This window comes from Mesoplodon mirus (genome assembly GCF_964341445.2).
Source record: "Mesoplodon mirus genome assembly, chromosome: 2".
In the NCBI taxonomy this organism is placed as follows: domain Eukaryota; kingdom Metazoa; phylum Chordata; class Mammalia; order Artiodactyla; family Ziphiidae; genus Mesoplodon; species Mesoplodon mirus.
In genome coordinates, this window is record NC_138977.1 from 192,040,177 (window position 1) to 192,067,628 (window position 27,452).

General features: G+C 34.5%; 1 protein-coding gene across 1 annotated transcript in view; it reads left to right on the forward strand.

Moving 5' to 3' along the window:
- PTEN (phosphatase and tensin homolog) overlaps positions 1-27,452 on the forward strand; it is a gene marked incomplete at its 5' end in the record, with an annotated part of 94,482 nt that overhangs the window by 46,488 nt on the left and 20,542 nt on the right. Inside the window, 3 exons of the mRNA XM_082643582.1 lie at positions 4,685-4,729; positions 11,082-11,125; positions 12,964-13,202. Coding sequence (XP_082499708.1) covers positions 4,685-4,729; positions 11,082-11,125; positions 12,964-13,202 — 328 coding nt within the window. The remainder of the gene's footprint in view (positions 1-4,684; positions 4,730-11,081; positions 11,126-12,963; positions 13,203-27,452) is intronic.

The window sequence follows — 27,452 nt, forward strand, 5'->3', positions numbered from 1 at the left end:
TTTGTTTTTACATCTTTATTGGAGTATAATTGCTTTACAATGGTATGTTAGTTTCTGCTTTATAACAAAGTGAATCTGTTATACATATACTTATGTTCCCATATCTCTTCCCTCTTGTGTCTCACTCCCTCCCACCCTCCCTATCCCACCCCTCTAGAGAACCTAGACTTTCAATGAAGCTCACTTTTTGGAGGTAAAACATAGTGTGATATAACTTCATCAGTTCTTACTTTTTTGGGAAAATACATTAGGACAGAAAACTTTTTTCTTTTGAAAGTAGTATGTGCTTATGTTTTAACAACAAAATTGTAGAAGTGTTGAAAGTAAATCATGAAAGCCTCCATCTCTCCCTGAAAACCCAGGATAGCCACTGTGATCATTTTGGTACATGTCCTGTCAATCCTTTAGACTCCAGTTTAAGTGTACGAAGGGCTGCCACATGTGAATAGTATTCCTTGGAGATGGGCAATGGGATGTGTACATACCTATTAATATAGTATTGGTTTATGTATTTGGATTCAAAACATAAAGTTACCAGACTCAGAATGAACTAAAAATGATCTATTAATCCTCCAAAATACCTTTTTCCCCCCCTCTGCTCACATTTACGTTGTACGCTTTCTGTGAGAAAATTGTATTTTGTAGATCATTTTTTGCTTATTCATTTTCTCTCAGAAGAAACCTATGGTGGAAGATATGGCAGGTAGCAATGAGTTGTTGTTTATTAAATTTTATGATCACTGTCCTTCAAATCATTTGTCTATGTTTTGGTTATTCTAATTACCCATACTAAATTTCCAACCAAATTAAAATAGAAACAGAAAAATCTAAAAGTATGTATAAAGCTTCTAGAACAAAACATAGAGAATATCTTTATGAATTCTTTATGTGTAGGGAAAGATTTCTCAGAGAGGATGCAAAGTTCTAAACAAAAGAAAATTTGATATATTAGATTTATCAAAATTTAAATTTGTTGATTATCAAAGCACAATATTAAGGAAATGAAAAGGCAAGTCATACACAAGGAGCAAATATCTGACAAAGGACTTATACCCAGAATATATAAAAGACTCCTATAAATCAATAATAAAAAAGACAAATAATCTAGTTGGGGGAAGAAATGAGCCAGTGACTTAAACAGACATTTCAAAAAAGAAAGTGTAAAAATGGCTAATAAACAAATGAAGGACTAGGATTTTAAAAAGCTGACAACACCAAATATTGATGAGACTGTGGAGCAACTGGAACTCTTAAAATGTTGGTAGGACTGTGGAATGGTATAGCCGCTTTTGAAAACTGTTCAGTAGTTTCTTATAGAGTTAAATATGCACCCACCCTATCTCCTCTGCGACCCAGCAGTTCTACTCCGAGCTGTTATTTACTCAAGGAAATGAAAGCATATGTCCTCCAAAAGACTTGCATGAGAATGTTTATGCACTTTATTCATAATAACCCCAAACTGTAAACACCCCAGATATCCATCAAAGGAGAATGGATAAACAAATGGTGTTATGTTCATGCAGTGGAGTAATAGAATAAAAAGAATGAACTATCCATACATGTAACAACATGGGTAAATTTGAAAAACATTAAGTGAAGGAAATCAGTTTAAAAAGAATGCATATTACATGATTACATTTACATGAAATTAAAGAACAAGGCCAAACTAATATATGGTAATAGTAGTAGCTACCTGAGAGCTTGGTGGGGCTTGACTGAAAATGGGCATGAGGGAATTTTCTGGGGTGGTAGAAGTGTTCTATATTTTGATTAGAGTGGTTGTTACAAAACTTATAGAATTGTACACCTAAGATCCATCTTTTTCACTGTATGTAAATTTTTACCTCAATTTAAAGAAAAATCCAAAAGGTACAGGAATATAGAAGATAAAGAGGGTAGAACAGACAGGAGTGAAAGGGTCTGTAACAAACCACTTTTTCCTGTAATATATTTATAGCTCAGTAGAAGTCTTTGTAGCAGAATCAGTGCATCCTGGGTTGGTTGAAGTAGTTAATGGGTTAAAGCAAAGAATTATAAAAAGTTACACATACCGGGCTTCCCTGGTGGCACAGTGGTTGAGAGTCCGCCTGCCGATGCAGGGGACATGGGTTCACGCCCGGTCCGTGAGGATCCCACATGCCGTGGAGCGGCTGGGCCCGTGAGCCATGGCCACTGAGCCTGCACGTCCGGAGCCTGTGCTCCGCAACGGGAGAGGCCACAACAGTGACAGGCCCGTGTACCAGAAAAAAAAATAAAATAAAATAAAGTTACACATACCTTAAATATTTACTTTGAAAAAGTTGTATGCATGAAATACTAAAATCAAGTAGTTCTATAGGGTTTATTAACAACCACTGCCACACAAAAAAATAGGTAGTTATTTTCCTTTGTTTCCCTATGCCCTGTGGCAAGAGTTCTTAATCTTAGGCCATGTACCTTTTTGGCAGTCTGGTGAAGCTTATGAACCCTTTCTTAAAATGATTTTAAATCCATAAAATAAAATTCATAGGATTATAAATGTGCCTATTATATTAGTTTTGATTATAATTGTTATAAAATATTTAAAAACGTCTATATAATAATAGTTATTACCACATTTAAATCAAATCTGTTGGCAGGTCTAATGACTATGTTAATTTTTGCAGTGTTGATTGTAAATAATATTTTGATATCTTCATCAACTGTAGTATGACATATCAGTTAGTGATAAAGTTATAAGTACTGTTTGTATTACCGTGTAACATAATTTTTCACATTCAAGTTTATGAACTCTTTTTTTTTCCCTCTTAACCTAACCACATATTTTCATTCTCCCATTCTTCCAGTAGTATATTGTAATTTTGGTTATATCAGTATTGGGTTTTTATGTCATTATGACTAGATAAATGTCATTCATAGTTAAGCAATATAGTATATTATAACTGGTTTTTCCTACACATTTTGTTTTCCCTGGATTTACAGTTCTCCCTCTCTCCATCCCTTCTTCCCTCCTTTTTTCTCTCTCTCTTTCTCTCTCTCTCGTTTAGATTCTACATTCTTAACTTTAATTCATCCCTAAACTTACCCCTAGTTGTATAAATCTCTGTATATGTTTGAGCACATTTTTTATTATATCAATTTTATCTTCTCCAGGAACCTTCCGGTCTTCCCTAATCTGGATTAGTCGTTCTCTAGGCTTGCTGTATGACTGTCTAATCGAGATGTCCCTTCGCTATTCATTCTGGGGATTCTCCTTTTTCTTCTCATGCGTTGGATTCTTCAGTTTCTGGAACTTGTCATCTTCTTTCACGGTTTCCCACCCTTGTTTTTGTGGAACACATCTTGTAGTAACTTCCTGAGAGAGAATATGTGGAAAGCAAAATTATTTGAGACTTTGCTTATTTTAAAATGCCTTTATTATATATATTCACACTTGTTTTATAGTCTATCTTGGTATGGAATTCTAGGCTAGGAATAATTTTAAGTCAGAAGGTTTTGCCCAGTTGTTTTCTAGCTGCTGGTGTTGCCATTAAAAAGGATGATGTTATTCAGATTCCATATTCATTTTATGAAACATGATTCCTCTCAGGCAGCTAGGATCTTATGTTTATGTCTTCAGCATTCAGAAATTTCAGTGAGATATGTATGTCTTTATTTGGGTCTGTTTTAATATTGCTGAATACTCATTATACGCTTTCAGTTTGGAAATTCATGGCCTTCAGTTTTGGGTATTTTTCTTGAATTATATCTTGGATTTCTTCTCCTGTGTTTTCTGTTGTTTTCTCTGGGATGCCTATTCATATGTTGAATCTCCTAGACTTTAGATCTTTTAAAATGTTCTCTTCTGTTTTCCATTTGTTCTTCTATTTATTCTATTTCCTCAGCCTTATACTTTTCTAACCCCTCTATTACCTACCTTACAGGATTAAACAAATTTGTATGCATAAAGTATTTTAAATAGTGCCTGGCATATAGTAAGTGTTGGCTGTAGTTGTTGTTGTTTAGTTTCTTAACTAATTGTTGAGGGGAGAGGTCTTTGGTCTTTTGACCTATTATTTTGACGTATTATTTTGACGTATTAGCTGTATGACCTTGGGCAAGTCCTGTAATTTCTTTGATATCTACTTCCTTCATCTCTCTACCTCTCAGATGTTTGTGAGCATCCAAGGAGAATATGTATGTGAAAATACTTAATAAACTTTGTACAGAGCTAATAGTTATTACTTGCATCTTTCAGATATCAAAAGTTTTTAGTTTGAAAGAAAATGATGGCTGAATTTCCAGGGTTATTTTTAAGATTTCTTGATTGCATGTGACTCTTTCTCACAAAACTGTATAAGCTAGGTGAACTTGAGCTAAATGCTAATGCTGCTTTTTAAAGAAGTTATTTCTTAATACTCAATCTCATTATGTTAGGCTGAAGAGAGAAGATTATGAAAATATTCATTTTATGAAGAGCTATGGCTTTACTTCAGATTGTATAAATCTGTGTAATGTAATAATTACTTAAGAAAGATCTGATTACTAGTTTAAATCCATGGATAGAATATTTATTGGAGTTTATTTATTTATTTTTCTTAAATGATATTTGAGATTAGGAAAAATAGAATCTGTCTTTTGGTTTTTCTCAACAGTAGTAATGTAATTTCAAATGTTAGCTCATTTTTGTTAATGGTGGCTTTTTGTTTGTTTGTTTTGTTTTAAGGTTTTTGGATTCAAAGCATAAAAACCATTACAAGATATACAATCTGTAAGTATGTTTTCTTGTTTGTATGCTTGCAAATATCTTCTAAAATAACTATTGAGTGAAAGTTATTTCCTTGTTAGAATGAGGTAGAGTTAAAGATGTATTTTAACAGAATTGTATTCCTAAAACAATTAGTTCAAGAAGTCTGATTGAGAGCATTGTTAGGTCATTTAGAAAGTGTAGTGATGAGGTAAAACAGTGTTGGCACAGATTCATGTTACTTGATCTGCTTTAAATGACTTGGCATCTAGCCCATCTTTGGGCCCATAACCATGTGGTAACTTGAAGTGTAATTCACACAGAGCTTCTGCTAAAGCATTAATGCCATCTTCCATGGAGGGATGCTTCTAGAGTAGACATAATTTTATTCTGTGTCTCTAGGTCAATTGATTGAAAAAGCTATTAGCATATTCTCTAACTGTATATAAAATAAATAAGTTAACTAAAATTGTTGATTTGGGTGGTTTCTCTTGTCTGGGGCAGGGATGTAAGGATTGCCTCTTGATTCAGCTAGCTGACCTTATCTTTAACCTTTCATTTTTTCTTTTGACTTTGTGAGTAGAGGTGTAAAATAGAAAAAAAAAAAAAAGAAGGAAAGAAAAATGTGAAGAAAATATCTTATCATTTTTGCTCTTGACCATTTTTTCCTTCCCAAAATATTGACCATTTTCTAATTAAAAAAACAAATTGTGTATAAAATGTGTTATGTTTATACCTGGCTTTTATTTTTCCTATGTGATATGTATAAATTATGCAATGGAAATGTTAATCTAAAGTTATATATGCTAATTTACTGTTATAATTTCTGTAGAGTTTATTTATCAAATGTAAGAACAAGGTTTTTTTCTGCGTTCAGTGGGTTTTCAGATATTCACCAAAAAAATGAAAGATTCTCTGTGCCTTATTGGCTTGTGGGATGTTGCTTTTTTATCTTTAATTTAGTGATCTTTGTACTCTGATAAGACTTCAGAAGACCTGAGAGTGAAGTAGACACTAGTATTGTATCTCTTAGTGAGTTGTCACTGATTTTCTCAGATGAACAAAGAAGCAAACATTTACTGAGGGCTTGCTACATGTTATACATTCTACAACATTTTGTTAGTGCAGAGGTGAATAAGATGTAGTTCCATTCCTCAGGTAATTATAATCTAATGTGAAAGGTAGACAAAGTATTATAGAAGAGGTAACTCTTGTATAGAAGAGAGCTGTGTAGACAACAGTCAAAATAGTGCATTGCACCCCGTAGGGAAGGTTTCATAAAGAATGGCATGTTTGAGCTGGGGTGAAAAGAATCATAGAGGTTGACCTGAGGCTTAGGAGGAGGGGAAACGGCAGTGTGCAGGCAGAGAGAATGGCATGTAAGAAGCTTGTTGGCAATAATATTGTCTAGAATATGGCAGATAATCCATTATGGTCAGATTATGGTGTGTGTGTGTGTGTACGGTGTAGTGGTAATAAGTAAGATGAAAGAAAGTAAAAGGTGCTGTAGAAACTTAAGTTTAGGTGGGTCCCAACTTACAAATGATCTGTGCGTATATCTTTCTCTTTTCTAGATTAACCTCTCCTACAAAAACTCTTGTTACAGGTGCCAGAGTGTTTCTGTGGAGGAAAATAAAAACCACAAAGTTTTGTAGTTTTTGAACAACTGAATTCAGAAGTTAAGTTTCAAAAAAAAAAAAACAAACAAAAAACCAAACAGGACATGAACTGTCAAAAGCTGGAGTCCACTAAATGAGTCACCTCAGGCTTAGACTCTTAGTACTGGGCATGTAGAGAGTCCCAGAAGGAAGGTAGAAAGATACTAAAGACAGATTCTGCCTTATTTCAAAACTTTATTTGAGTTTAACATTATATCCAAAGAAAGGAAAGGAAATTCTTTTCATTCCTGTATGCAATGGCTTCCTGCTTCTAGAATTTAGGACTCAGGTTTGTACTGTCAGTATTGTGGGTCACTTGTGTTATTATGGTTAAAGTTGGCATTGGTATCTAGCCTGGAGAGTTGATTGCCGGTTTGTTTTTGTATATCCAAACATCAGACCCCCAAGTTAATGAACTGTCTCATTATTAGTTGAGAGTAGCTTTGGGTGCACATATTTTAACTCCCTTATTCCCCCATCCATTTAATGGAATCATAGACTGGAAAGTACCTGAAAGAGATCATTTAGTCCAACCTTCTCATTTTACTGATGGGGAATCTGAGGCCTAGAGAAGTTAAGTGAATTGAACAAGGTCACACAGGTACATATGGTAGCAGACCATCCACTGTTGATGCCAGTATTCCCTTTCTGTTTTTTTTGTTTGATTCTTTGTTTTAATCTCCCCAAATTTTACTTTCTTCAGAAGTTTCTAGAACTACCAAGTTGTAGCATGTTTTGATTTCTGATGTCACTTTTCAGTCTTCTTTACTTTTCTACCCCTGTTTATATTTCTGGCTCTGGGTAAGTGAGTCTGATAAGTAGCAGATGTTTCTATTTTGTTTCTTTTATTTTTAGGATATTAATTAGATGTGATGTATGTCTTTGCAAACATATGTAAATGGAAAGATCTTAAAATATTTGCACTTGACATACCTGTATTTAATAGTATATTAAACTTTTTATGGCAACTATGACATATATGGGTGAAGAAGAGTTCTTAATGTGGATTTTCTAATAATTGACTATAACTGTTTATATCTCTATTATCAGGCATTCAGTAAGTTATTTTAAGAAAGGACAAAATTAACCTCATATTATTAACCAAATTCAGGTATACTTGGTGAATTACTTAATACATTAATCATTTTGTTTTATGCAAGTGTGTGTACTTCATTTTTATGTGTTCCTCTGTATTCTGTCTTCTGGTGGGGGTAAGGGGAGGAAGGGTCTCGGAGATAGGGTATAAAGACATAATACAGTTCTTGCCTTTGAGGAAGTTAAATGTTCACTGGATACTAATTTTTAAAAGGTTGACTGTATTTCATGGTGTATTCTATTTGACATACAGCTCTGCATCATTTTGTGGTAAACCTTCAGCTGTTGTTAATTTTTATCTATTAAGTTTTATTTTGTAAGATAGGGATAGCTCCACTGAAGAGAGTAAACAAGAGACCTACATGCCTAGCTGATTCTATGACGAGTCTCATTCCTCTGGAAGCATTTCCTATTAATCTTATCCCTTTCTTCACTTTCTGTCTACTACTTCATAAAAGCTCTCTTTCAGTGCATCTTTATTTCTCTTGTCTTATATAAGCCAATATGAGGTGATGATTTAAAAAAAGATATCTTTTGAGTTCTGGTTATAAGGAAGTATAAATACACTTGTCTTAGTCAGATCCCATTCACCATTCATGTATCTTTAATTTTGGTTTGTTGAAAGACTTATCACTAATATACCATAAATTTACAAGGGACTCTGTGTGTGTGTGTATGTGTGTGCAGTTATCAGAGAAAGTTTGTGTTTTGTTTTTTTTAATTTTTTAAAATTTACTTATTTGTTTATTTTTGGCTGCGTTGGGTCTTCGTTGCTGTGCGTGGGCTTTCTCTAGTTGCGGCGAGCGGGAGCTACTCTTCGTTGCGGTGCACGGGCCTCTCATTGCCGTGGCCTCTCCTGCTGCAAAGCACAGACTCCAGGCATGAGGGCTTCAGCAGTTGCGGCACACAGTAGTTGTGGCTCCAGCAGTTGTGGGCTCAGTAGTTGTGGCTCGTGGGTTCCAGAGCACAGGCTCAGTAGTTGTGGCGCCTGGGCTTAGCTGCTCCGCAGCATGTGGGATCTTCCTGGACCAGGGATCGAACCTGTGTCCCCTGCATTAGCAGACGGGTTCTTAACCACTGCATCACCAGGGAAGCCCCATCAGAGAAGGTTTTAATTAAGAGAGTCTTCTTTCTTTCTTACCCGACCAACCACTCCCCAGATCACTTTCATCACTACCAGGCCCAGTATATGTTTTCACATACTCCCTCCCTATCCACACCTGTAGATATTTTCACAGTTTTTTCATGTTTTCATTATCACTGTTTGTTGGTTCTTTTATGCCAAATAATGCTCTTGTTGGAATGCTGACTTTGACTAAAATTTGTTATTGTTTCGTTTTTTAAACTTTTATATTTTTCATTATGCGTGGAGTATGGAACAATACTGAAAAAAGTTAGACTTTTGTAATCCGAGGTGCTGGGCTCTTCCATTTACATATCGTGGTTTAGGGCCAGTTTTGTAATGCTCTTCTAAATTTTAGCTTTCTCATATATAAAATGGAGACAGTATTAACTATTATATGATTGTGAGGATGAATTTAAAAACATGGAAACTTTGTAAGGTATGCACATCTAATAGACATTTAGTAGCTCATTGTTTTCACTTTCCCTCCATTTTTTTCCTCTTAATAATATTTGAGAATCAGTGTATGATGGCAGTTATCAGCAGTGTTTATCAAGCCAAACATTTTGAGCTGCTAAAAAAGTACAGGAATTTTAGATAACTGAAGCTGTATGAAACTCAAAATGTTTATTTTTTGTTGGGCTCTCATGAGACCAGTTTCTTAGAATTGTTTCCTGGTATATACCTTTCCCCTCACCTCGTTAGCCCTATTTTACATGATTCCTTATAAAATATTCCATTAAGGATTCTTCTCTATTGACCATACTCCTCTTTAACTTGTACCAAAGAAAGTGTAAAATGTTACTATTTTCTTGGTCAGGTCTCTTCTTCCTGCTTGTCATTTTTTTTTTAAATAAAAGCGAGTATGAAATTATTTAGCAAGGATGCGTATATATGCATATGTCATTGTTAAATAAATTTTCTTTCTAGCAAAACTCAATATACTAAATTATAGTGTGCTAAAATGGAAAAGCTTTGTTTTCAGCAATATTATGAGAAGCTGATTTGTTTCAGGTCTGACCAGTTAGAAATTAGTGGATTGCAGTTTGCTTATAATTAGTTCAATCTTCATGCGGATTTTTTTTTTTTTTTTTTTTTTTTTTTGCCGCACCACCTGGCTTGTAGGACCTTAGTTCTCTGACCAGCGATTGAACCCAGGTCCTCGGCAGTGAGAGCACCAGGGAATTCCCAACCTTCATGTGGATTTGAGTTTAAAAATTGTTTAAAATAGATGAACTCTACAGATATTTCAGGATTTCTGAATGTAAAGCACAGGTCCATAACCACTTATGTGAAATTCTTTGGGCTAGTTGTGTTTCAGCATTCAGAATTTTTCAGTTTTTAGAAGGGTAACGTGGAAGCATATATTTTGTATTGCATAACACCCCAGTGGAATTTGGAACAGTACCTAGAATAAAATGTTTCACTCTTTGCTGTAAGTGTATTCCTGTTAATTAAGGAGTAGACATTCTCATAAACTCAGATCAAGTTCTGCTGCAACTGAGGTTGCCATACAGTTAAGAGAAAGTTTCAGATGCTTCAAAATTTGGGGATTTTGGAATGGTGGATTCAGAGGCTATGGACCTTTATTTGTTTTAAAATGCTGTTTTTATTTTAAATAATTTTTAAAATATCTGGTTTGGTTAGTAGTTGGTGGTACCAGAATGCTGCTGACCACAAGCTAATGTGTGGAATCCCTTTCTGAGCCTATTAATGTTTATAAACATGGCCTATTAATCATGAGTCAGCCAGTGCATGATAACAAACATGTGACTACTATTAAAAAGACAACTTTTAGCATTTCCTTAATGCTAAGTCAACATTACTTTTTTCTATTCTATATTGATTTTACTTACTAGTCTTTCATTACTCTCAGACTTCAATTAAAACTTATAACCTGAGAGATTATTGAAAAAGATGACCTTTGGCTTCTCTAAAAAGAGAAAGATCTGGTTAAAAGATTTAGGAAGTGTTGTGTCTGAGCAGATTAGCGTCATTCCGTTTTTCTTTACTTTTCCTTTGCCCTTATAATTTTACTGTTTTTAACATACATCTTTTGTAGTAATAGTTTGAGAAAACTGTCTATGCTCAATTATAAGGCAAAGGTAAAATTGAAGCTAGTTAGTTGTTTACACATATCTTGTGAAATCAAAACTAAAGACCATTAGCGTATATAATTTTCCCAAAGGGCATGTGAAGGTGCAGATGCAGCGGAGTTTGCAGGGTTGTGTATTAGTGGCACTAGAAGTGTTGTAAGCAGACGTATAAGCTCTGATTGCGTATACTTAACATTTTCAGCCTTGATTTCCTTAATTGTAAAATGTGCATAATAACAGTACCTACTTCACAGGAGTCTTAGGATTAAAAGCAATAGTTAATGTAAGACATTTAACGTAATGCTTGGTACCTTACAAAGGTTCAGAAAATGTTTGTTACTAATATACTTTTCTTTCTCAAGTGCAAAAGATAATTTTATATCACCTTTAAACTTTTCTTTTAGATGTGCTGAAAGACATTATGATACCGCCAAATTTAACTGCAGAGGTAGGCATAAATACACTGTATTATGTTTGATAACTTGAAGCCAACAGTCTAAATCTTACTGTCATACCAATAATGAATAATCTCAATTATTAAGTGATATATTTATCTTAAAGATGGTCTTAGAAAATTTGAAAAATAAATTTAATTTTGCTATTGTGTTTTTGGAAACAAGTATCATATAAACCTGCCAGTAGTACTAGGAAGACTAAATTGTAGAATAGACCTAGAATTAGGAGAAATTCCTAGACTAACAGTAGAATAAAGAGAGGGTTATTCCTACAGTTGGAGGCATTTGGTGTAACAGTAAGAGATTACAGGGAGAAAGAAGAACAACTTAACTCCTATCGAGGAACATGAGTGGTGGAAAAGGGTATAATGAAATATGGATAAGAGGAGCCTGATAGATGAGAGCAGGAGTTGATTTAAATGTGTTCTTCTCCAGGTGTAGTAAATTCTATCTCAGAGCCCACAGAAACTTTCATTTGTATTTGTGGAACCCTTTGAACCATGAGAGACCTGGAGAGTTGAGAAGCTTGGCAAGATGCTGCCGTGATAGTCAAAAAGAGAAAGTGGGTGCCTTGACAGATTGATATATTGGCCATTGATCCCTCCTAAATATTTAGAATGGACTTTCAAACAGTTGGTTTGAGAATTCAGAAGTGCTAGTGGCTGTGAGAGCCAGGATAGATTTACTAAGAATGTTTCATTTTTAGTGGATTTAGGCTACTGCTTACTGGTCAAAGAGTGTTTTACTCGAGGTTTATCTAGCTTTAAATAGGCGTTTAACAGGTTTTTCTGGATGTTTTTGTATGCCACTGGGGAAATGAAGTTGGAATGATGGTACAGCTGGGCAGAAGACTAAGTAAAAGCTGTCCTGCTGATTCCCTATAATGGTAGTCATTGTCTACTTGAAGAGCTGTTCTGTCACACCAAAGGCTTAATTGAGTGTATCTTGTACCCCATTATGAATGACCTGGTTGAAGATATAAAAGACATACTTTTCACATATTTAGATAACACAGAAGATAAGTAGATTGAATGTTAGTCGGCATTTTTAAGAATCTTAATAGAGTGGAACCAATAAGATAAAATTTAGTAGTGATTTATTTAAAGTCCTATTTCTAGAAAAAATGTTTTAAGAACCTCAACTCTAACTATAGGGAACAGAGAAGTTTTGAGTTCTTATAACTCATGTGAAAAGATCTGAAACATCGCTTGATAAACTTTACTACAATTGTATACATTTTATAGCTTGGGTTTTTTTTTTTCCTCAATTTCTTTTGTAAATGTCTTTAAAGTCATGTGTATACAACACTAACATTTGCAAGACCATCTTTAAAATAACATGTTTGACGTTTTTATTATATGAAGTGTAAAATGCAGTCTTTTCCATTGTTGATTTGTTAGTGATCTGTACTTTCTTTGGAATATATGTTTTGTGATTATGCAATATTATAAGTGTTACAATTCCTTTTGTTAGAAAATGTATTGAGAGCCCTGATAAGAGGCTCCTGTGACATTTAATTTTGAGTTTACCTCCACCTCTGATATGTTGTGACCTCTGATACTTCTTTGCTACTCTATTGCAAAGTTTCCTCCTTCATAAAGTGAGGAAAATAATACCTGGTTTCCCTGTCTAATGGGTAAATTTGAGTTGAGAGACTATTTCCTATTCAAAAATTAGAGAATTATGAGACAATAAATTATTTTTCTCTGGAGTTCAGTTTTTCTTTAAGAACTCTGTTAAGTTTATATGCAACATTTCTGAAGTTAACATACATTTAATAAGCAATTCAGGAGAGATTTTTTTCTTATTTGAGGTTATCTTTTTACCACAGTTGCACAGTATCCTTTCGAAGACCATAATCCACCACAGCTAGAACTTATCAAACCCTTTTGTGAAGATCTTGACCAATGGCTAAGTGAAGATGACAATCATGTAGCAGCAATTCACTGTAAAGCTGGAAAGGGACGAACTGGTGTAATGATTTGTGCATATTTGTTACATCGGGGCAAATTTTTAAAGGCACAAGAGGCCCTAGATTTCTATGGGGAAGTAAGGACCAGAGACAAAAAGGTAAGTTATATTTGATGTTTTTTTTCTTTCTTCTTCCTAGATCTGAGAATTTATTGGAAAATAAACTTTTAAAAAGATAGTTGTTAACCCTTATTTTCTTTCCTCTAAACATTTAAATCAGTATACTACCTTAACTTTCATATGAGCAAATGACAGATTCATTGAATTTTTCTGTTCCGTCTAGCATTTTCATGTCATGCTAGCAAATCTTACCCATTAACTGGATTGCATATTTGGTATCATGAAATCTTTACAAAGCATTTAAAAAGCAGCACATTGATCAAAAGTAAGCTTGATATTCCTGAAGCTTGCTTGAAATTAAAATGTCTTTGGATAATAATTTGGATGCTATTACCTAGTAAAGTGTGATCTTTACTTTTAAAATACATAGAGATTATTCTTTGATTTGAATATTCATAAATGTAGTTATAATTAAAATTAGTCAAAGGTTCTTCTCTTATTCAGAAGACTAAAGACTATGCTGAAAATCATTGACAAATTTAATTTGTGTAGTACATTTGACAGCAAAAAATGAATTCTTGGGAGAATTTTTTACAGTGATTTTCAAGGGATTTATTTCTTTGGATAGTAAGTATGGCAAAACATGTTTACATTTCTTACAAATGGACTTTGTACATTTCTGTCTCCAAGAAAGAAAAAAAACCAAACTACTTCAGATAGATGGAAAAACTCATTTAGAGAGCTCTATTGAGGAAGACATCCTAATTTTATATGAAAAATTTATTCTAGTTTTAATAATTTTCACAATGAGGAAGGTTCTCTTACAGTTTAAGCTAATTTCTTTTTAATTTAACTTCAAAACAGAAACATAAGTGATCATAGCCATCATTTTCAGCTGGATAATGGCATTGGTTCCTGGTTCCTTTACTCCTTCCTCATTTCTTGTTTTACTTGTCGTTGTTACATTTTTGAATTATATCTAAGGATGCCAAAGCACTGTTTATTGGTGATAGTTTACAAAATTGGATCTTACTGTTAATGCATGATTTTGGTGAATGTTGATTATAATAACTTACCATATATTTCTGTATACTGTGTGCACCCTGGGATGATAGCACTAGAATGAATTCCAGAGCAGAGGACTGAGCTTTTTCTCTGGTTCATCCTTTTTTCACTTAGAGGGAAACAATTGCTTTTACTGATTAAAAATACAGAAGGTAAATTTTTCTGTACTTAAGTGAATAAATATAGGGCAACACAGGGAAAAGAGACTGAGAAGAAAACCTAGAGAGATGGGTCAAATTAAAATACAGTCACAGGAGCAGTGGTAGAAATTTAAAACAGGGTTGATGAGCAGCAGACATTTTGGTAATCAAAAAGAAATCAGGTAAAAAGAATTTAAAATAAAAACAGAAAAGTTGTGTAATATGGAGCCAGAACTAGCTTTAAGTTAGGGGCTTTTAAACTGTTTATGTTATATACCTTTTAAAAATATGATGAAAACTATAACTGTTCTCCCACAAAAAATGTGCATCATGTACATGAACATAAAATTTTGCTTATAGTATTTAATTGCACTGAAAATTATTTTTTTAACAAAGAATGTAAAAAATACTTTATAAGAATAATGTCTCGTTTTCTTTTTTTATGCCAGGCAGTGGCCATTACTTGAGACTGCTGAATAAATCCAAGTGGTACAAATTAACCAAAATTAATCTTTAGTTCTGCTCAGTAGTAAATTTTCATGAAAGGGCTACTATTATTTAGCTTTTAAATAACACATTGAAACTATGCCATTGTCTTTAACTTGGCAACTTTTATGTCGTTTTTGATATCTAATTAGTTTTGACTTTGTTTCCCTATCTCATGAAAGAATGAAAGAGCAAATGAACTCTGTAGATTTTTTTTTTTGCCAGATGAAAGTAGGCTTGTGTCAAGAAATAAGAATTCTTATAAGACTCTTCAGATAAATTCATGTTGCATCATTTGCTTTGCCTTCTAGTTATTGAGATCATTTTTTGGCAAGATTCTGGCATAATACTGTGTTTGAAGGAAAAAATTATGACTCCACATTTTAGTTTTAATATTGAAGAGTTAAACCGTGTTAATGAGTTTGTATTTTATGCAGGTAAAATTCTAGCTATAGAATTTGTCTTCCTAAGGCAAGTGAACTTATGTGTAGCAAAGAATTGCATAGTTGCTCCCACTTCTTGACGAAACCTCTTAAGTCCTTGATTGAAAGTCTTGGCTTTCCTGAATTTGGCAACTCTCACAACAGTAGATTTTTTTGTGACAAATCCTCTTGCACAGTCTGTGATTCAAGACTTGGCTCTCATGAAGTCGTAGAATACTTTTACAACAATAGCTAAGCTTTCTCTCAGGATTCATGGTAGAGTCTTACACACCAGTGCATACTGGTGAACAAAGCATGAAGTCACAGTGACGTGTAGAACTTCTGTCTTTGCCAAAGCAGCAAAACCAGATGTTTTGCCAGGCATTAAGGTGTACTCTCTGTCTACAGAATACTGAGATTTCTTCAGGGGACTTTTTTTGGGCAGAGAAACTTCACCGTTTTGAAAATGTTACTGTCTGCTGAAGTTTCCAAAAAGGACTCCAAAATCGGAATTATTGTTTGTGTCACCATGCATGTATTTGATGAAAACTAGTAGCTTGCTAAACTGAGACTTCATATGCTGAAGAGAAGTGGTATCTCCAGTCCTTTCATGACCTGCTTCATAGTTTTCGAAAAAAATGTCTTTTTTTGGAATGGATAAAACTGTTTGATAGAGTTACTACAACAGTCTTACTTTTCTATTGCAAACTACAAGTATGTTTGACCATTTCTGAGATATTTGCCTTCACCATGTTCACTCTGTTACTTTTTTGTTTGTTTGGCATTACAGTATCCTTGTAGGTAACTTTAATCAAGGATTTTGAGTTGGGGGGCAAATAAGGTATTTGTAATGGTCCAGCCTTTGTAACTAAGCTGTGCTCTCACGTGTTCTTACACACACCTCCCACCCCCACCACACTTCCCTCCCTCTTAGTCTCTTATACCCACCCACCCCCGCACACGTGAATATATACTCTGTCTGATGTGGGTGCTTCTTCAGGATAGTTGGCTGAATGCTTCTGATAGTGAGAACTAGCCATATAAGAAGCACTTGGGATATTCCGTCCCATCGTGTTCAAGGAAAAAGTAAAACCCAAGGATACTTAAACTTTATTGTATTTTATTTTCTCTGTTTCCCGTTTAAGTTAGATTCAAGAGATGTCTACATAATGAAAAATGAGGCCATATTTTAATTTTCAATGGCAAGATATTTTAGTCATCACAATCTGGTAGTACAATTGTCAGTTCTGTTTCTCTGTAGAGGAGAAGAGATGAGATTTGATGAAATGACAACCCCCATGGGATATTGTTGTGAAACAGGGGCCAGAGTGAAAAGATAGCAAGAGAAGTATTTATGAAAATAAAATGCAAAGCCTGTAGTGTCATGTGGTAGAATATAATAGTAGCTACATCATCAGCAGAACTGTTCCAGGCATAGCATATTCTCTGTCCTCTCATAGGTTAGAATCTCACCCAAGTGAAAGGTGATGGGTTAATAGAAAATGGAGTTCTGTATGTACTACTAAGGATGTACTCAGTAAAATTATGTTTAGCTATTACATGATATTAAAACTCAGAGTTATGTAATTTGGCCAGAATTGATCGCTTTAGCATCTTGAAGTCAAAGTAAATCATTAAGATCTGCTGTGCTTATTTTATTAGCTCATGATTAATTAATATACCTAGACTATTTTTTGGATGAATTATTCACAGGCTCTAAAGGAGTATCCTAATGTGCTCCTACCTTTATCCTTGTGTATATTTTAAAAGGCAAAAAGACATTTATGGGCAGATGCTGTTGACAAAGCTGTATTTTACTAAACGGTGTTGTTTCCATTATAGGTTGAAACAGCATTAGAAAGCTAGACAGAGTAGATAAAAGTCATAAGATTATGAGGGGTTTTTTTGTGTTTTTTTTGCAGGAGTATTTCTTATTTTATAGATGATAAAACTGAGGCCCAGAAAGATGAAGTGCTTTGAACAGGATTATCCAAACAATTAATGACGGTATTCAGAGTAAAATTTGAATCCCCTGACACACTGGTGAACTTCTTTCTACAATATCAAGTCCATAAATCCTGGAATTGTAAAAGAGTTTTGAAGCTCTTCAGAATTAATCTCTGCACAGAGTCAAGCTCTCCTGAAAGGTCACATAATGATGATGAAATTGGCCTCTTTTGACAAGGCTCCTCACTTTATATTTAAAAACAGATTCTGGAGCAGTAACGACCCCTGATTAAGTAGAATAAGGATAGCTTGAGTTTGTTGGTGTTAAAAATATAATGCTGCAGGCTTCCTTTAAATCTTTGGAATTTGTCTTACAGATTTTCAGATAAATCACGTTTACCTAATGGTAAGAGTGCTAGTGAAATAATAATATATATAATAATATATTTTTAGGGCTTCCCTGGTGGCATAGTGGTTGGGAGTCCGCCTGCCGATGCAGGGGACACGGGTTCGTGCCCGGGTCCAGGGGGATCCCGCGTGCCGTGGAGCGGCTGGGCCCGTGAGCCATGGCCGCTGAGCCTGTGCGTCCGGAGCCTGTGCTCCGCAGCAGGAGAGGCCACAACAGTGAGAGGCCCGCGTACCGCAAAAAAAAAAATATATATATATATATTTTTTTTTTTTTTTTTAACCTTTAATGAATATAACATCATAAGAAAACTTAGCTGAGCATGGTAAAGCTGTTGTTATACAGCTGTGGAATTCTTCCAGAGAAATAAGTTATCTGATAATAAATATAATTGATTATCCAAAGTAGTTTTATTCTTGAAACATCCGTTAGATTTATTCTCTTACCAGTATTTTAGGTTGTGTCTGTAGATTTGCCTTTTTGTAATTGTGAACCACTATTATGGGAGATACGTAATTTTATCAGTTTTTCAGTTTGTGTAGGATTAATTTTATTAGAAATGTCTTTAATGTTCTTTTGCTTGTAGCCTTAATTTTAACTAAGGAGAAACACTAAGAAGCTGAAGAAAATTGTGTTCTGGTGACATTTTTATAGGAGCAGAATGTTTCTTCTCCTCCTCCCCCTTCCTCTTTCTCTCCCCCACCCTCTTTCTCTTCCTCCTTCTCTTCTCCCCCCACCCCCCCTTCCCCTCCTCCCTCTTGTTTTGAAGAAAGAGGAGCCAGTTGTCATGTTTTTGGTGAAGATTTATAGACTTTGCAGAGACTGTCCTCAAATTAACCTGGTAGAGTCTTGACATTTTTCTCAGCAGACTTGGTACAAATTAGATGGCAGAGTGGTGGGTGCCAACTGACCATAAGATGTGCAGCTGTGTTAGTAAAATACCCAAATAATACTTCAGGATTTGAATGTTGCAGGGAGGTCAAAGTACAACTGATGCCTCTTATTTTAAAAAAAAAAAAGTTTTCTGAGAGTGGTGTAACTACTTGAGGGAAGACTTTCTTATTCAATAATTTACAAGAAGGCAATTATGTTATACTTCTCTAGGAATCATTTCTTTGCATATTTGATCTTTTGCTTTATGAGCACGTGGCAAATTACTCTAAAATGAACTGTCGATGGTTCCCACCCCAATAAAGCTCCTAGCGTTGCTTCCTATCTAATCTATGCCTTACACTGTGTGTATTTGTACTTATGTTTCAGAATTAAAGTAGATAACTCACAATATTTATTACAGACTATGAATAAAGAATTAAAACATCCTACCAGTAGGGGTAAGTGTATATTTTGGAAAGATTCCCAGAATTTCTGAATTTAGAGAGAGAAATTTCTATTACATGACAAACTTACCCAGAATCTCTCCTCTCTCTCTCTTGTCTTCCTGCTTCTAGAATGGTAGCAGGTAAAGTAAGCATTAATACTTACTTTCTTTGATTAAACTCTCAGGAAAAAATTTTGAGGCTTTGATTTTCTTTTTTGGGGGGGGTGGTTTTCGAAGCAGTTATTAAAGTTCTTGTGTATTATGATCTCTCTATGTGAGTTCATTAGCTTATCTTTAATAAAGACTTCTATCTTCTAGAAATAATAAATATTAGCTTTATTCTAAGTGATCCCAAGAAGAGGAAATTTTCTAGTGTCTCTGAGGAATGAATTTATGCTCTAATATATAATCAGGTTATTTTTTTCTAGTCTGTTTACGAAATTTCCCCATATGGTAACCTAATGAAGTTTTCTCATTTTCTTTTCATTTAAAACAAAGTAAGGAAGAACAAACAAAGTAGATGTAACAGGAAAAGAAATGTATTTATCTTTCTGGTATTCCTGACAAACTCGTGACAATTTATTGGTTGTTTTTTGTTGTTATTGGGTGGCAGGGGAGGAGCAGTGTTTGAGAGGTACACACTTGAATTAGTACATATGCACTCTCTGCTGTGCCACGCCAGGATAGCTGGACACTTGAGAACAGCTCTGCAAATATTTATTTGTTACAAAACTTTGTCTTATGTGAAGCCTTCAATTGTAAAGCATTTAAAACTTAAAAGAGGGGCTTCCCTGGTGGCGCAGTGGTTGAGAGTCCGCCTGCCGATGCAGGGGACACGCGTTTGTGCCCCGGTCCGGGAGGATCCCACATGCCACGGAGCCGCTGGGTCCGTGAGCCATGGCCGCTGAGCCTGCACGTCCGGAGCCTGTGCTCCGCAGCGGGAGAGGCCACAGCAGTGAGAGGCCCGCGTACCGCAAAAAAATAATAATAATAAAAAAAAACTTAAAAGAAATTAGGATACTAAGAATGTTGTTGTCTAAAATTGTATCTAAGGAGATACGGACACACTTATGAATGGGTACATTTTTACTATAGGGCTTAAAACCGTTTAAGGCTTCATTTTTATTTTTTAATTTATTCCTTGATTAATTATTGAGATATAATTGACATAAAACAGTGTGTAATTTAAAGATGTGTAACATTTATTTGATACATTTGTATCGCAGTATGATTACCATTGTAGCCTTAACCTCTGTTGTGCCACAGAAGTATCATTTCTTCTAGTGGTGGGAACACATAAGATCTTGTCTTTGGCAAGTTTTTAATGTTTATAATGTAGTTTTGTTGTCTGTAATCCCTGTACTTTATATTAGATCTCCAGAAGTTATTTATCTACTAGTTGTAAGTATGTACCCTTAAACATCATCTCTCCCATCCCCTCACCCACCCCCAGAGTTTGGTAACCATCACTCTACTGTTTTCCAGTTCAGTTTTTGGTTTTGTTTTGTTTTTTTTAGATTCCATATATAAGGGATATTGTACAGTATTTGTCTTTCTCTGTCTGACATATGTCACTTAGCATGACGTCCTCAAGGTCCATTGGTCTTGTCGAAAATGGCAGAATTTCCTTTTTTCTCAAGGCTGAGTAGTATTCCATTGTATGTATATATACATTTTTATCCATTCATCTGTTGATGGACACTTAGGTTGTTTCCGTATCTTGGCTATTGTGAACTACCATAAACATGGAAGTGCATATAAAAAAAAAAAAAAAGTAAGCTATAATTATCCTCTTTTTTGGCTTAAAAAAACATTCTTATTTTTTCTAACACATTAATTCTCCTGGGCTAAACTGTGTTTCACTAATACATGGTATTTAAGCCTGTTATCCAATCTGTATATTCATAAAATGTTAAGAGTTTTATACCTTGAAGGACCTTAGCAATTATTTCAGACCCATTTTAGTATAAATGATAAAACAGATCTGCAAAGATCATTTTGTCCTAGGTCATTTAATCTCTCTGTGTAACAACTCAAAACCATATCTCCTAACCTCAAATCCAGTATCCTTTCTACTGTTCTATGTTCTCCTGTCCAAATTATTTTTCTTTATTATTTTGATCCCCAAAGTAGAAATAGAAACTTAAAAAGGAAAAAAAAAAAAAGTGACTGTGTTATAATGTATTATAACTCTTTCAGTTTCAAGTCACAGAAACCCAACTCAAAATAGCTGAAACATAAGGAGACATTTATTGGCTTATATAACCCTAAAAGCTCTGGCCTGAATCTAGATGCTTAACAGATGTCAGAAATCTCTCTCTCTACTCTCTTTTTTTGTCTTTATATACTTTATTTTTAGGCAGACTCTCTGCAAGTAATGGCAAGGTAGTAGCTCCAGGTTTACATGCTGTCTACTTTAGCAACTGCGATGGCAAGAGAGCTACAATTTGAGCAAAAATTTCTAGTTTAGGTTCTGGTTTACCTGGATTAGGGCATGTACCCATCCCTGAACCAAACATTCTGACCAGAGCCTTGGGCCATATATCTGAAGCTGAAGAATAGGGCCCCCCTCCCCCTCCCCCAAACCACAGGGAGAGAGATGGCATCCCAAAGGGGGAAAGGATAATAAAAATATCAGTTTTCTGCTTCATATTATTCTCAAGAATCCTGTGGTTCATGTACCACTATTTAGTACACTACTTATAATTTGTTTCATAGAACTGAAGCACTGTAATACTCTAAGCTTTGGAGATTTTTTGTAGATGGGAAAAATAAGAGCTCAGAGAGGTTGTGAATCTTTCAGATTACATAGTTGGTATGCGTGCTATTAGTAAAACCCAGGACGTAGGAGTAAAAAAAAATTAGAATCAGACTCATATTTAGGTTCAAATCTTGTTTTTGAACAAGGTGATTGATTATGTGCACTAGGACTGTTTTCTTATCCTTAAAATAGAGGAGATCTATCTTGTAAAGCGGTGGTAGTTTTAGGGATATATGTAAAATGTCTGGCATGCCACTTAATATACAATAACTACTGTTATATGTTGTCATTGTAGGAACTGGCATTCCTAAGAGCCACATTTCTTCCTTTGTTGAATTACTTTCCTGTAATAATCTTACTGTGATCGCTCTGAAACATGGATTTCCAAGCTTCAAGCAAACACTATCATTGTAAAACATCTACATTATTTCTGAGTTTAGAAGTGCCAGTGAAAAGTTTACTGAGGTAGAAAATTACTTTTTAAACTGAGGAATCTAGATTGTGAATTCATCTTGAAGATGATTTGAGAGTATTGATGCAGAGCAAAATGTGTAAAACTGGATCAGGAATGTCACTTTAACACAGGGTGCACTCTACAATGAAGACTTAGCAGTTATGGACTTCTTAGTGCTAAACATAACATCACAATATATTAAGCAAAAACTGGAAGAAATTAAGAAAAATTGATAACAATGCTAGTAGGAATCTTTTTTAATGTACTTTAAGATCAGGAAGTTACAAAATAAGAAGATATATAGGTGGCTTGAATAATATAATACAAGCCCATAAAATGTATTTCTTTTTTTTGTTATTCACAAAACAGTTATCAATATTAATAATTCATTAGGCCAACCATAAAATCTCACCTCCAAGTAGAAATATATAAACCTCATCCCTTGGTTACAATTCAATAGAATGAGAGATTTTGTTAAAAAGTTTAATCACACTAAATCAACCATTTGGAAATTTAAAGCCACTTACTTAAATAACTTTTGGACAATGAAGAAATAGAAATTTATATTAGGTATTATTAAGGTAATAACAAATAGATGGATTAATAAAGATGAAAATATAAATTTACGAATTAGCAAACAGTAAGCCATTTGAACTAATAAATCCAAACACTGTATAAAAATGCCAATATGGCTTCCCTGGTGGCACAGTGGTTGAGAGTCTGCCTGCCAATGCAGGGGACACGGGTTCGTGCCCCGGTCCGGGAAGATCCCACATGCCGCGGAGCGGCTGGGCCCGTGAGCCATGGCTGCTGGGCCTGCGTATCCGGAGCCTGTGCTCCGCAATGGGAGAGGCCACAGCAGTGAGAGGCCCACGTACCACAAAAAGAAAAAAGAAAAAAAAAAAAAGCCAATAAAATCAATACATCTCTTTTAAAGCCAATCAAAGGAAAAAGAAAAGAGAGGGAAAACAAAAAATCAGATGTTGGAAGTTTGAGAAAAGAGATAAAACTACAGTGTGGAAGTGACATTAAAAATTATATTCAGGTATATGCTAATTAATTTGAAAATTTCAATGGAAAATGGACAATAAATGCTTCAAGATGAAATCCAAAATCTGAATAGACCATCCAAGAGTGAAAATGTATAGGAGCCCTCAAGAAGTACCTGATGTGAATTGCATTTCAGATGGCTGCTATCAGACCTTGAAGCATCAAACAATTATGTTATTTAAATTGGTCCAGGTGTTAGAAAGTATGTAAAACTCCCCATATGACTGCTTGCATAGCCCTTCTACCTCAGTATGATAAATATAACATTTTTAAAACCAGAAAGTATAATATGGGGGAAATTAAATGGTTTGGCGAAAAGTTAAGAGTACGTGGAAGGGAGTTGTGAGGGATAAGAGTGGAAAAAGAGGTTAGGCTATATTTTCATGTTGTTAAAGAATTATAGTGTTTGATAAATTTGTTGTTATTTGAGTAGACACTAGGAAGCCATTTAACATTTTGAATTATTTGGTAATATGATTAATCTTATATTTTTGTAAAATTAATCCAAAAGCAGCATAAAAAATGAATTGGAGAATAGATAAATGAAAGGCTGATAATCAGTTGGCTATTGCAAAATTGCAGGAGGCGACTGAATAGAAAGGCCACAGAAAACCAGAACTGGTATTTTGAGAAGCATTTCAAAGTCAAAATCTGGGTTTTGACTGAATCTCTTTGCTATATACCTGAAACTAACACAACATTGTAAATCAACTGTAGTCCAATATAAAACAAAAAATTTTTTTTAAAAGAAAAAAATCTGGATTTCGACATCTGAATAGACGTGAAGGAATCAAATATGAGCATTCTAAACAAGCTTAACCTCTGGTTTGCCTTCCATTTTGCATGGAGTGTGTGTGTGTGTGTCTGCACGCACAGATACACGTGTGTGTGTGTGTGTGTGTGTGTGTGTGTGTGTGTGTGTGTGTATGCCAGGTAGTTGATATGCTGACTGATATACCAATCTCTGCCTCGACTCTGCCGCCTGGACCATTGCCATAGTGCTGGGGTTCCCTCACTTCTCTTTACTATAACCCTGTGTATATCACTGCTGTCTCTCAGATTGTTTCCTTCACTCAACGATGGTGATGGTATTAGAATAGATTTTCGGCTCAGATGCTGGAGAAGACAGTGAGTTGAGTATAACGACAAATAACGGAAGTTGGTCCGTGCAAGAATGTGAAAGCTTCAGTTCTGGGATATGTTGTGTTTTAAGTGCTTCTGAGATTTCCAGCTAGAAATGTCCAAGTGTAGGAAATTCTGGACTGGGAGTTGGGAACAAAGTCATATTGAGAGACACAGGTTTTGGAGTTAATGTGTAAGACATAATTAAACCAGTGGAGTAGATAGGATTGACATAAAGAGGGAATAGCTAAGATCAATTTTTTGAGATATACCTGCATTTAGGGACAAAAAGAGAAGAGATAGCTGGTAAGGATAGGAGAAAACCTTTATTTTTAAAAATATTTTATTTTTATTTTATTTTATTTTATTTATTTTTTAAATTTTATTGTTTTTGGCCACACCGCACCACATGTGGGATCTTAGTTCCCCAACCAGGGATTGAACTCTCGCCCCTTGCATTGGAAGCGGGGAGTCTTAACCACTGGATCGCCAGGGAAGCCCCAGGAGAAAACCTTTAAGGAGTGTATCCTATGGAAGGAACAGGGAGTTTTCAAAGTGGCAGCTAAAAAATGGGCCACAATGATAATAAGAAAACAGTAGGAAATGACCATTAATGACCATTAAGAACTAGTGACCATGAAGAAATCAGCCTCATAGTAACAGATTTCCAAGAGGTAAGGAGTAGAGGCTTCTCAAGAGTTTATATAAGAGAGAGAAGATGATAGTTTGAAAGAGATACAAGATTTTGGGGAGAGTGTGGGTCTTTGGTCTCAGAATGGTTTGCTTGTTTTGGATAAAGGATAAGCGTTACCTGAGCTTTTTCATTAGGAGGAGACAGGTGGAGAGAATAAAGGCAGAAGCTAGAGAGGAGATAATTAATAGAACACTTGCAAAAATGGAACCAATGTGAACATGAAGAGACACTGTTAGAAAATATCAGGACTAAAAAGATTTTAAGACAAGAGAAAATAATTTTGAGGGCGCTCACATCGGGTGACCTCAGGGTTCCCAGTAAAATGGGAACTTAGTTCTTTGAGGATGATATTTGGGACAGGACAGAAAGAGAGGTTTTAAAATGCTGAAATCATTATAGTCAAGTGTTAATAAGTGCGTAACAGAAGAAAGAGTTATTGAATGATACAGATTTGGAATAGATGAGACTGGTAAAGACAGTGGAAAAGTGGATTGGAAGGAATAGTGGGAGGAACACCAAATATCCTCCTGGTCTGTGAATATAAGGGAATTGAAGAAGCAGTGGCTGCCTTTTGAGATGATGGCCAGGAATATGATGCTAAGTCAATCTGAAGAATGCTAAGTTTATCTAAAATTAGAATGTTTTGAAAGTTTTACTTGAGGAAAAAAGTTAAGAATATAAGTATTTTTCTTCACAGTTAGAGTAGGAAAAGGAGAATAATTAGTGGTAGAGAGTAGAACTATATTTTTGGGATATAGTTATAGACCAGTTTAGCTTAAAAATTCTTGATTCAAGAATAGAATTGATTTTTATTAGTCTTAATTTAAATGAAAAAATGGAAAATTTGAAAATGTAGTAATTTTTAATCTTCAAGAGCTTTAAAGGTCAGCCCTCTTTTCAGATATGTAGAATTTTTGAAGATCAGTAAAAAGTTCATTTCTCAGATTTTTAAAAAGATATATCTTTAAATTTAATCTTAACATTCAAGATGCTGTACGTAAAACATGCACATGAATCATTTTTTTCAGTGTATGCATTCAGGAAATATGATATTTGAAGTGTTACAAATCACATTGTCAACTTAGTGTGGAAGTTTTACTCATTTTATTTCGAATCCTAGATTACAGTGTATTCTGTACAATACATTGTATTGTTAATTAAATTTTAGTAAGTGTGCATGATGGCTGTTAAGAGATGAGAACAGAGTGAAGACGACACATTAAGGGCTATGGTCCGTACACATTTGGGCCTTCCAAACTTTTTTTTTTTTTTTTTTAAGGAAAACAAAACGAGTTTATTCATTACCAGATATCAAGATATAATATAAAACTGTAAAACTGGCTTGGTGGTGCTGAATTCTTTCAGCTTTTGCTTGTCTGTAAAGCTTTTGATGTCTCCCCAACTTTTTAATTTCTGTTAATTTGGACACATTGAATTTGAGAATGCCGGTAAGCTAACAGGTAGGTAAGGATTGCAAAGTTAAGGTACAGAAAACTAATTATGCATAATTTGATAGTAAAATAATAAATTTACCATTATGTTTTTCACCATTTTTCTTTGAATTGTGTCAATAATTTTGATTCATCTTGTATTTACACATTAATTATTCATCTGCTGGTGAGAACTAACAGATTCACAACACTGTTTCTCTACACATTTGCCTTTCTGTTAAGGATTAACTGGGTGTATAAACACTTGCATTATAGATATGCTACCAGTCACTTGCTACTTGAGTAAAATTAAAGCCTTGAAAACCTTTTAATTATTTCATACAAACTTACACTAAGAATGGAGATAAAGAGAAAAAATATCATCTATCATTCCACTAAACCCCAATAAATAACTTGACAGCTTGGTCGTCTAGTAGACTTCCATTGATTTAATTTTTTAAATCTTATTTAATTTTAATTTTTAGACTAGATTATAAATACACATGGTTCAAAAAAGATTCCCACCCACCCATCTTCTGTCTCCTGTTTCCCCCAACCTGCTTTGCAGTTCTATATTTTATCTTGATAAATATGGATTTTTTTTGCTGAAATGGCATTAAATAATGTATAAAAAATAAGTTTAAACACTTTTTAAACTTTAATGATAATTTTTAGCATTAGTGTTCGTAGCAGCTATTCAAAGCAACACTGTTTTATTGTCATTTCTTTAAGAAAATATGTAGAACTAAAAATCCAGCAATTCCAAAATTATACCTTAAATGTAGGTAGAATTTCTAAAACTGCTGATTCAGATTTCTGTAACATTCTGTAGTTTTAGCATGCTTTTGTCTAATTGTGTTTAGTGTTTAATCCTCATGAGAATCCTGTGAAGATGGTATTGTCTTCATTTTCCTGCAGAAACAAAGTTTGTGTTTTGACTGTCAACATTCAAATCTCAGTTTTCTGATTATATGATTTTTGTACTATAGCCAAA